Source organism: Drosophila ananassae, chromosome 2L (genome assembly GCF_017639315.1).
Source record: "Drosophila ananassae strain 14024-0371.13 chromosome 2L, ASM1763931v2, whole genome shotgun sequence".
Lineage (NCBI taxonomy): Eukaryota > Metazoa > Arthropoda > Insecta > Diptera > Drosophilidae > Drosophila > Drosophila ananassae.
This window is the reverse complement of record NC_057927.1, coordinates 10,860,648-10,872,552: the sequence shown is the minus strand read 5'-3', so window position 1 is coordinate 10,872,552 and position 11,905 is coordinate 10,860,648. Positions and strand designations below refer to the sequence as shown.

Below are 11,905 nucleotides of genomic sequence, written 5' to 3'. Positions count from 1 at the left end.
TGGGGTAAACTAATGAGATCCAATTGCGAGCAGCTGATTTAACTTATCTGTTTGGCGTTGTGGCTAAAAAACAAACTTTCCAAGAACAACTTTGGCTCATAACTTTGTCTCGGGGCTGTCCCCGAATGAAATCCGTGAGTTTATTGTGAATTCTTTTTCGAGTACGCCAGCTTCTTGATAAAAATAAGATGTGTCTACAATTATTTTTCGAGTGTTTGCTCATGAAATACCTAGCCAGATAAACCAGTGGCAGATAGCAGATCTGGCGACGAACGTCAGCAATCACAGTTCCAAGATAATACCCAAAAAAAAAGATGTAAGTCCCGAAGAAGAAAAAACCCAAACTTGCGCATTATAAATAGTTTGCCGCCACTTATAAATAAATAAACAAAAATTCAATTAAAATCATACTCTGGCCCAATCTATATGGAGAACCATTAAAAAACCATAAAAGTTTTGACATGTTGCGAACATTTCGCTGTCAGCTGCAGAAGCGGCACCTCATCTCTTGGCTTCCATCTTCCATATAACATCTACCATATACCATAGACCATCTCCCATCTGCGAACAATAATAACAATTAAGCCTGACAACGTGCTGGCTCTTCACCCCGGGTAACACCTATTTTTTCGCTCTTTTTCGTAACTATTTCATAGGCCAGCCATAGGCCCTCGGCCGGGGCCACTTTGACTGACAAGTGACAGCCCGATCTGCGCCAGATGCCCCCTGCTGCCTGACCCTCTAGCTGCTTTCGAAGACCCCCAACCCCATCTACTCGCTCCTCCCCCAACCAGCCAGCATGCAAAACTTCTTTGTTATGGACTTTATGATTAATCTGCACAGCTTTTCAGCGGCATATCAGCAACACCTCCAGCTCCGGCTGGGACACTCTGGGGTGCGTGATGGGATTAGGAGCGCATCTAGCAGATCCCTTTCAATACTTCAAGCCATCTCACGCACCTCCACCTCCAACTCCAACTGCAGTCATCAGCCATCCCCGCCTCCAATGGAAGCTATTCCTGCCCATCGGCGACAACATCGCCATCTCAGCGGCATTCATATCCATCGCTCACCTGAACTTGGACTTGAATTGAAATCAAGAGTGGTGTGGCGTGGTGTGGTGTGGTGTGGCCTAGAGACCTTGGCAGTCTCTTTACATTGCAAATCAAACGATTCTCAGCTGGGTTTTATCCCAAGCCTGGGCTTGAAACCGTAGATTTCGGTTCAAGTTCATATCTTGAATCAACAATTGAGAGCAATAGTTAGAATAATAGTATGGGACATCCGACACCTCTATTCGAATGCAAAACATTGTAGGAGATGCACTTTAAAAAATATATAATAATAAATTATATCTATAATATGTATATTATATCATAGTCTATAAATAAAACACATTTTTGAAGAAAGTTTTTACAAAATTAATGGAATACAAGCAGAATAGTGGGTTTCAAAAGCCACTCGATCATTTGTCAATGACACATAAGTATGTTACTAAGTAATAGTTTATGATTAAGCTTTAGCTTTAAGATTAGCGATGAGAAAATGATCTTGAGCTATTTTTGAAATTGTGGTAGATGTTTCACATTTACGAAATATTCACAACAAAGTATTCAACCAAAGAATCATACTATTTATTCTGATAAATGAATAGATTAAGTGTACTTGATTTTTCTCAGTTTTATTTTTCTCTCCTAGAAACCACAAAATCGTAACCCACACCTGGAGGCAAAGGCGGAGAAAAATCGGAGCTCGGAGCACTCCGAGGCGCGTAATTCTAGCTGCATTTTGGCATAGGAACAGGCCCAAAAGATCACTGGCCAGCCCAGCTCGAATTATGTCAGTCAGTCGGTTAGTCAGTTAGGCAGCCGATCTGTCTGGGCCAGGGTTCGACATTTCACTTTTGATTTTCGATTTCGTACTTTCACGAGCCGGGTTTCTGGCGGACTGGCGGACTGGCGGACTGGCTGACCCCAGAGTTCAAGCCAGGTGAACTCGACTCAATGTAGAAGCGATGCCGATACAAATGGGAGTTGGAAGTTGGGAATGGGAATGGAGAGGGAGTTTGGCTTTTGGCTTCGAGCTGCACAACATTCAATTAGTACATATTAAATTTGTTTTCTTCTTGTTGTTGTTGGTTTCTCTCTCTTAACTGTGTGTGTGTGGCTGTGTGTGCTTATTTTTATAAACAATTTTTTTTCATCTTCGGTTTTTGGCCAGTCCAAACAATGAAGCGGAACTTAACTCGATTTAAGTTTTTATGAGCGGTATTTTGTAGTTTGTATCTGCTGGCTTGTATCAGCAGACAGCGATAAATTGTGTTATGAAAGTGCACTGCAGATGCAGTGCAGGAAGACCCCCAACTCCAAGTCAGACTCCGACTCCGGACCCAGTCGAGAGTCAAAGTTGAACAGCGACATGGGCCCAAAATCTTTTGGCCATTGATTGTTACATCGATTTAAGTGATAAGTATTTAACAATCAGCAGCAGATCAGATTCGGGGAAACGGAGGAAATCACTTTCATAAGGTCTTTTATTTTCGGCAGTTCTTTAGCTGAACTTTTACTTTTGTTTAAACAACGGGAGGATTTTGTTTGGGGATACTTAAGAGTTCTGAAGAAAGTTTCAAGGCCCCAACAATTCGTAGAAAATTAAAGTTTCCATTTAAGAGGAATTCCACAACACAATTCTTTATCTAATCAAATGATAATTCAGGCCTAAGCGAGTAAGATACATTTGTCAGATAATTGCGCCGAAAGATGAGTTGCGCATCTGAGATATGTGATTCTCTAATAGCAGGTCTTCCCGTATCGAATTAATTGCATAACGACCCTAACGAGCTAACCCGGATATCCAATTGATATGAAAGCTATTCTCAGCCCGCCTTGATTCATTCCAATTATGTAAACTCCGTCGTTTCCACTGTGATATGTCTTCGCACGGCAAGGGTTTCGAAGCTCCAGGAGGAGGTGTAGTCCCCATCAAAGTTCGATCGCAGTCGTTTCCTAATTTTCGGGTTCCGGGCTGCCCCAGCAGTCGCCTAAATGCTAAATGCATGCCGAGATGCAGATGGATAGCGCTTTTGGGCGGTGGGGGCGTGGCTGCAGCTAACTACTGACGGGTCGTGAGTATCACTCAAATTGCCTTGCCGCATTCATCATCGAAAGCCGCGGCGGCCGAAACCGTAAATGTAACATGTGAGCACTAGGGTGGTGCTACTTATGTTGTTTTCGACCCAGTCTTGGGGCCAGAAAGTGAAAACCCAAAGTTTACAAGCCAGCTTAAGCCTAAGCTATGATAACAGTTTCAAAATAAAAAGATTCTGAAAGTCATTTATGGCTTGACACATTTTGTTTATTTGTTTTGTATTTTTGTAGGTGTTTGCTTTTTAATTAAAATCTTTAAAATATGGCTTATAAGCAATAAAAATCCTTGCTCAGATCACTCTTTTGGAGATGCGTTTTACTACATATATTATAAGAATTATTATATTATATAAGAGCTATTTATAATATGTAAAATTAAGGTAATTACGTATTTAAATTCTAATAATAGCTATATATTTCAAAAAATACCTAATAAAAAAATCTTAAAATTTGTAATAAAAATTAATCTTCACTTTGGTCCACCCTGATCATCATTCACAAGCTGAGATATTAGGGTTTTCTTACTGACATTGCTGTATTGGAGCTGTTAGTTTAACCGGTGGGGGGCGTGGTCGTTCAGAGCCGAACTCTTTCGGCAGAGACGACGTCGTTATGTGTGTACATGGATATGTGGGGCTCTGTAATGGGCTTTGCTTTGGCACAAATACGAATATGAGCTTGGAGGACCACTTGTCCCCGGCGACAGTTTGCCACTTTCTCACCTCCTCACCTCACCTTTCTGGAGTGGAAACTGGGAGTAGGTATCTTGGGGATACCGATTCCAGAGCCAGGCAATAAAAGTTCATAGAGGTAGCTGGCTGCTGCGATCTGCAGTGCGGCTTGGCTTTTCATTACTTTATTTTCGAGTCAAACTCAATCTGAATCTGTCTTGCCAATAGCAGCAATGCCACCACAATGCACCGAACCTCGGACCTGCAGTGCTCGTTTAAATGCGGCGTCGCAATCGCATTCGTTGTTTGAAAATCCAAAATAGACAGCCAGCCAGAAAGAAAACAAGAAATAAGTATATTACTAGAGACGACGTTAAAGGTTAAGTCCCAGCACTACGAGTTCCAAATACCCTTTATAGAAAGGTGTATTTGATAGTCCCACTAATTATGTAATAATAAAAATTTGATTTCTGATACCTGATATCTGATACTTTCTTAAGAGACTCAGCTTGAACGTGAGGATGTCATAAGATTACTTTATTAAAAAATAGACGCTAATGATGAGTAAGATGATCCATTATAGATATGAATCTTTAAGATATTTCAATCTGATTATATGATTATTGATAGCCAAAAGATAGAGATGATTTAAGCCATTCAGACACTTGTTGAAACTCGGCCAAAAAGGGTATGCACAGGTCTCGTGAGAACAAGGTAGAGAAGGTGCCGGAGCTGGATCAGGAGCAGGAGCAGGAGCAGGAGGCGATGGCGGGAGGCCAAAAGGAAAACAGAAATCGTTTTTGCGCAATCCTCACAAATCTGATAAGCAGTTAGAGAGCATTAGAGCCAGCACACACACATACAGTCATTGGACAAACAGAGAAACGGAGAAACACATCCAACGACCGGGACTTGGCCGAGTCTTGGATTTTAGCCTTAACTGAAGTTTTTCAGTTCCAGCCACAGCGTCTCAGCGCCTCAGCATCTCAGCATCAGCATAAAGCCAGCGTCAAGTCAAAATCCGCAACTGGCCCGACCGGGCTAACTTTTGAGTGTTGCAGCACTGACTGAGCACTGAGCTTAGCCTCAGCCCGGCCGTCTTAGCCCGTCTTAGTCCCAGCCATCCTCCGGTCCTCTGGTGCGCCTGTCCTCCCCTTAAGATGCCCCACCGCCTCCTACTTTCCATTGATGCTCGAGAGTCGCGACGTAACATGCAACATTACATGCCTATAATTTGTTTTCACACAGCAGGACGTTTTCACTCCATAAGACATCAGAAAGAGGTCTTAAATGGTCACATTACTGCCATTTCCAACAGCGTTCAAATGGCAGCCAGCCAGCCAGCTAGGCAGTCAGGCAGTCAGAGAGACTTGGCCACAAAATCTTCTCCAGCATCCAGAGTGGGACTGTGTGTCTAGCCTTTTGGCTAGATCTGTGCTATACTGCCTTTGGGCCAATGCAATAATGTTTGCTAACTGTTATTTAATATAGTCATTATTTGGCCACAACTTGTCCCACTGAGCAAATGGCACTTCATTCCCCAATTTACCGACGCATCCCCGGAGGCCTTTTTCTTTACCCCCTGTAACCCCCCTCGGAGCGCCCCATCCTGAGGCAGGATGCCCCAGCCATAAACCGTTGTTTGTCGAACTATGGAATAGTGCAACATCCACTTGAAGAAAATTTATTAAAATTATTTTTAATAGAGAGTTTGTTAGGAAAGGGTTTTTAGGTTTTTCATTTCTAGAACTCTTCTTTTCATGAAAATGATTTGGAAATTAAGGATTTTATGAAACTAATTAAGGGTACAGACATAATTATGATTAATGGTAGTGTGAAGGAACTCGGCCCGATGAACTCCTCGTGCCTCAGTGCCCCGCCGATGATCGAAGAGGCTGTATCATCTCCCATATCTTTTCTCTTCGGTTCCCCCTGTTTTTTTCGCATCTCCGGCTAAGCCCCAATTTGGATTATTTGTAGACATTAAATAAGCTGCGACCACTGCAAATGCAGGAGGAATTAAGTCGCGCCAGAGTTAAAAATATCCCCAAGACGTCTCGGGATTGTCTCTTTTTTTTGTGCACTGGGCCTAGATCGAGTTGGCTCGATAAAGGTGCAGCTGCAGTGGAAAGTGGAAGGGGCATCAGGCATGGGGTATGGGGTATGGGGCATGGGGCATGGGGCATGGTAAGGCATCTTTTGCACAATTCAATTGAGTGGCAGACGGGGCATTTACATATGAATACCAAGTGTCCTTTACCGTTATAGCCAGTAACAATATAATAATAACAAGCCGAGCCAACAAGAGGAACAAAAAAAAAACAACAAAAGCAACTACCAACTTCGGCCCACACTAAACAAGTTAACATTAACATCCAAGACGGCAGCAGCGGCAGCGGCAGCGGCAGCAGCAGCAGTCAACACCAACAATAACACTAACAATAACAATAAAAATAAAAACAAAACAAAACACGAAGGAGAAGCAACAAAAACACAACACGAAAAAGTATCTTCAAAATACACTTATGCTGTCTTTTTATGGCATATCTTTTACTTATTTGACCGCACTTAAGTATCGCGGCGCTCGTCTCGCGGCCAAAGCTGTTTTTCACATTTTTTTTTTATTTTAATTTTTTTTTTTTGGTTTGGATTTTGCATTTTTTATTTCTGATTTTTTTCCGATTTGTCTGGTCTTGGTGTTTTGGTTATTTTATTTTTATTTTCGTAAATGAAATGAAATCGAAATATGGGTCGGCGCGCAGTCTGAGTGTCCGAGTGCGATTCGGAGGCAATGTCCCATCCATCGCCCACCACTCCTGTCCCCCTGCCCAACCCCTTTTAGGCCTTTTAGGCACAAAAAGAAATTTTTTAATATTCTGCCAAATAATAGTTTAAGGATAAAGGATATTGATTTCGCATAAAATATGTCAATTTCTGTATAAAAATAAATTTTAAAAAGGGCAAAATTTGTAGTCTTTTTTTCTGTCTATATATTCCAACATTCTGTGACTATTTTAACTCTTTTTTAACAAGTTTTCCACAGTGTACTTTGAAAACTCCTCAGCGGTCTGAACTCGAAACACACTTCCAACAAGAGATGCCAGAAAAAAATTCGAGAGCAATATTATTGGCACGAATTATTAACCTTTTCTTTCGCTGTGCCGTTTTTTTTTTTTTTTTTGGTTTGGTTTCTGATTTTTTCTGTTTGTGATTTTTTATTTTGGTGGTGCACTTTAAGCCCACATCTCGGGCGAGAAATTGGCCCAAACATATGTACGTAAGTATATATCAGCGTATGCGGAATGAGCTCGCAATTCGGCACGAAAGATCGTTCCAATTGGAACATGAGAGCACACCGCCTGCATTCACATTTATAAATTCAAAGAACTTTCACGGAATTAAGGGTCCATAATGAAGCATGATGTATGTTGGATGTACCTACTGGGTGCTGACCTTGCCCACGGAGTTGGGCGCCAAAAAGCTGCAACCCACTTGGGTTCCGATTTGTATTTTCTCTTCACCTTTATATACCGTTATAGGCAATAGTATCTTAAACTGCGGATGCGGATGCGGGTGCCGGTGACTTCGAATGCAACGCAAAAAAAACAATTTATTTCAAATCCCGCCCGGATAACTGATAACTGATTCGAGTGCCGCGATCGTCTGTCTTCACGCAATAACAAACTCAAATACCGGTCACAGCCGCCACACGTCTGCACCGTTTGAACGGAAAAAAGCGAATATCCGCGCCAGGGCGAATAATCCGCTCAATAGTCATCATCATTTTTAACAGTGTACTTTGGTGTAGCCAATTGTTTGGATATTGTATATAGTTGGCAACACTTGTTATGCGAGCAAGAACTGAATAGAAAAATTTGTAATAATAATATTATTAGATTTACATTTATGTTTAAAAAATCTTTTAAATAAAAATTCAAATACTTTTACCTATTTTAATAAATAAGTTAGTTGTTTATTCCGATAGTCTCATGATGGAATTAATCGATAGCGCCATCGACATTCCGCATGCACGTGACAACTAGAGCTGGGAAAACATCGATAGTTGGCATATTCGAGGTTTTCGAGGTTTTTCATACAAATATTCGATAGTATCGATAGTATCGAACTAAAAAAATTATAAATCAAGTTTAAGTTGCATTTAGAGTAAATAATAAAAAAACTTCTTAAAGGCCATTCTTTATTCGAATAACAAAACATAACAAAATCTCATAATCATATGAAGTCGCTTATAACAAAGGAAGAAATGAAATAATTCACAAAAGATTCTTATGAATAGGTTAATATATTCTAAATTTGTACACTGACGACTAATATTGTAATATGAGTTCAATGCTATAGCCTCAACGGTTTGTATCTTCTGTTTTGAGTTACACATGCTATAACCTAGTCTAAGGTTTTAGCAGGTATAACTTAGAACAGAAAATACTAACCGTTGAGGCTATAGCATTGAACTCATGTTACAGTATTAGTCTTCAGTGTAACTAGCTAACTATTCATTGATTGAATAGTTTGAGATCCACATATTTTTATTGAGAAAGGATAATATATCCACGTTTTTGGCCTTTAGTGATGCTCTCCTAGCAGAAATAATTTGTCCCGTTTTACTAAAACTCCTCTCAGACTCAGTCGATGATGCACTCGATGCAGTCGATGATCGGCACTCAAACATCGATAGTGGTTCGCAAACCCAAATATTCGATATATCGATACTATCGTGAGTGGCCGACCCAGCTCTAGTGACAACCCTATTACTCAGTTGTTGTTTTTAATTAATGTTTAAATTATTTTAACTAAAAAGGTACGCCCACGCCCAAGAAATTAATATAAACAAGTTTATTTTTAAGGGTTTTATGTTCTAAGCCCATTAACAACAAAAATCCAGTAAATAGAGTCGAGAATGTGAATGAATTGACTTCACTTTCATTCATCAAAATATTTGGGCGTGGACGCTGGCACCCAGCCCAAAATGAAGTAGACAAACATGGGTGATTTCCCGATTCTCAACTAAAATAGCTTACAGTTCTTTACCTTTACAGAAAAATGGTAGTGCTGAGCTCCTGTTGGTCCCCCATCATCTGGTCAGACAATGTCCGGACGGGCAGCTACGCCGTGGCCGCCTATACGGCTGCGCTCTCCGTGGTGCTCATCACAATAATATGCTATATGCTGGCGGGGGGAGAGTCGGGGCAGCTGTACTCGCCGCTTTTCGAAACGGACATCAGGACATCGATGCCCATAGCTGGCGGGTTCTTCATCATCTACTTCCTTCTGATTATCCTTGCCTCATACTTGGTGTACTATGGCATTAAAATCAGGTTCGTTTGCTTCAAAACTTTGAGCTTCTAGTTTCATAATTTATTTAAAATTCTCACAGCACTCGAGGATGGCTACTGCCTTGGCTGGGACTCATCGGTCTGGCTATTCTGTTCCAGTTTGGCTGGAGCTTGTGGCTTATTGGAGGCTATTATATTTATGTAAGTTAGGGGTTTGAGTTTCTCCAGGATAAAGTTTAAATATCCTTTTTCCTTTTTGCAGCTGGAGCAAACTTTTTCGGCCTTACTGAACTTCGTGTGGGTGGCCTACAATGTAAAGTATACCTGGTTTCAAAAGCATTCCTCAAATCTTATCCCAAGTTTACTCTTTTCCCTCAGATATACTGCTGGCTGGTGGTCTTCTCGCAATACCAGATCTTTTTGGAAATCCAGAATCCAAATATTGAGCTGCTGATGCCATAAGAACTGCAGTTCCACTGCCATCTCTGAATAACTCGAATATCATAGTTAAGATAAACTTTGACGCAGCGCGCAACAACTCCGTCCAGGATCACATTTTTACAAAAAGAATTCCATTCCATTTTACAGATGCCTACCAAATAGTTGTATACAAACTTTTATATATTTTACACGCCTTTATACATGTTTAAATGTAATGTATGAATCGAATGCCTTAGTCTGCTAAACGACCATTAAAAATAGATTCGTAAAACTATGTGTTTTGAATATCAACGTTTATTAGCGTAAATTAAGTTTAAGTGTTCTCTAAATGTACGAGTGTGATTGTGTTTTCAAAGCGAAAGGTATAATTTGTACAGAAACTGCAAAAGGAAACTGAGGGGCCTTAAACCACACGCAGATTATTTAACTAGGAGAAATAAAAGAAATCAGGAAAGAAGTCAGGGACGGGAGTACGCGTAGACTAAATGTACATTAAGGTAATTCTTAGGATCGAGTAATTTACAGAGCCTGGTGTTTGACACAGAGCAATGGTGTAGATTCGGTGGAGGTTTTAACTCTAGGTCTTTTCCTCCTTTTCCTTGTTGTAGCGCTCCAGCTCCTTTAGGAACTGGGCCTTGGGCTTCATCACATTGGGTCGTTCGCCTCGGCAGTTCGGGCAGAACCACTTGCCCTTGGGCTTGAGCACCAGAGAAACGCACGAAAAGTGGAACCATTCGATTGGGCACAAGTCGTTGTCGCAGAGAATCATCTCGCCGAAGGATATCTGCCGAACAGTGATTAGTTAGACTGATACTTGTGATAAAGGAGAGCTTTTTCGAAATTACCTGATTGCAGACACAGTAGGTCGGCTCGTCTGGATCAATTGTCTCCGGTGGCGGTGTCTCCTCACGTGTACTGGTGTTGGCATTTGATGCGCCCGCTCCACGCACCTTGCGTTTCTTTTTCTTGCCAGAATTGTTGCCGCCGCCGCCTCCAGCAGCACCACTTCCGCTGGCTCCGGCTCCTCCGCCTCCGGCACCACTGCTTGTACCTACGGATCCGCTGGTTAGGCTGCCACCTGCAGCCTGGAGACTGGACTTGCGTCCTTGACCAGCTCCACCACCGCCGCCAAGTGAAGATTTGCGTTCTCCGCTTCCTCCGCCGCCGCTGCCGCTGCCACCGGCCTCGTTGGCGGAATTAGACTCGTTCCCACCCATTTCCAGAGAGCTTCCGTTGTTGGCCAGGCTCTCATTCCGTCTCCTCGACCGCTTGCTACCCGTACGCTGTAAGTCACCGCCTGCTCCCCCGTTGATGTTTCCGGTGGAGCCGTTGTTGCCGCCATTGCTGACATGGCTGGAGCGCTCTGAATTGGGCGTGGATCTGCCACCGTTGCCGGAAGATATGGCACCTGAGCCCTGAACCACGCCACCATAGTTCAGGCCGTAGTGATCCTTGGCTTGGTATGGCAAGCCGTTGCCATTTAGCCCACCGTTTCCGCCGCTCATGCCCTGGTTGGCCTGCTCTCTCATGGGACTCTGCAGGCGCTGCAGCTTAGACGGTTGGCCATCTTCCAGAAGCGTGGCATAGCGCTCACGTTCCTCCTTAAGGTCCAGATTTTGCTGGTCCGTGTCCAGTTGGCGCAGTTTTCCGTCGATTATTTCCTGCATGTGGTTAACAATCTGCATTTTCTCGTCGCCGAGCTCCTGGGCCTGAATTAGGCTTTGGTGCATTCGGGATATGGTACGCAATCTGCGTCCGGCGTCCGGGGAGTTCTGCAGCGATGTATACAGGTCGTAGTAGTGATCCACGTCCCGTATGAGACCTGCCAATTGGATGAAAATCGGTTTTCCGAGGTTAGGTTTTTCTTGACTCAATCCGCGGGAAATCTCTTCACAGGTACTCACCTCTGTACTGGACGTCAATGTCCCGGATGCGGGACAACTGGCGCTGAACATCGTCGGGCAGGTTCTCCACCGAATCGATGTAGTTATCCACATATGTGGCCGAATTGATAGCCTCCGACTCGGATGCAATAGGATTTATCATTTTGGGTTGTATTTCGCCGTCTTCCCGCTACGACATCGGGTTCGATCTAGATGGGACCGGGCGGAAACAGTTCCTCAGGATCTCTAAGGAATTAGTTGTGTAAATATACTCCTGTTCCTACTAGAGTCCACTTTTTGGTTTTTGAATGGCGTTTCTTTCCAACAACTTGCGACTGTACTTGTGTGTGTGTATGTGTGAGATGGTATTATTGCGCATATATGTATGTATACAATGGATGGTGTTTTGCAGCACTGCGATATGGCAGTTTTCAGCACTTAAATAAGAGCAGTGTTGAAAAACATATAAG

At 42.6% G+C, this 11,905-nt stretch overlaps 2 protein-coding genes across 3 annotated transcripts; one reads left to right on the top strand and one right to left on the bottom strand.

Moving 5' to 3' along the window:
* Nucleotides 1–8,520: 8,520 nt before the first annotated feature.
* Nucleotides 8,521–9,826, top strand: LOC6499646. 2 transcript variants are annotated; one of them, XM_032451298.2, is made up of 5 exons: nt 8,521–8,636; nt 8,859–9,153; nt 9,213–9,312; nt 9,374–9,424; nt 9,490–9,826. In XM_032451298.2, the coding sequence occupies exons 2-5, from the start codon at nt 8,879–8,881 to the stop codon at nt 9,571–9,573; spliced, it is 510 nt and encodes a 169-aa protein (XP_032307189.1). In that variant the 5' UTR covers nt 8,521–8,636; nt 8,859–8,878; the 3' UTR covers nt 9,574–9,826. The 2 variants fall into 2 exon arrangements, with proteins under 2 accessions (XP_032307189.1, XP_014766170.1); XM_014910684.3 differs by having other exon boundaries at nt 8,524–8,636; nt 8,875–9,153.
* On the bottom strand, nt 9,825–11,824 carry LOC6500948 (inhibitor of growth protein 2). The gene is made up of 3 exons (XM_001954190.4): nt 11,457–11,824; nt 10,398–11,374; nt 9,825–10,336 (listed from the first exon to the last, which is right to left on the bottom strand). Exons 1-3 carry the CDS (start codon nt 11,596–11,598, stop codon nt 10,130–10,132), a joined length of 1,326 nt encoding a protein of 441 aa, XP_001954226.1. The 5' UTR covers nt 11,599–11,824; the 3' UTR covers nt 9,825–10,129.
* Between the last annotated feature and the right edge of the window lie 81 nt (nt 11,825–11,905).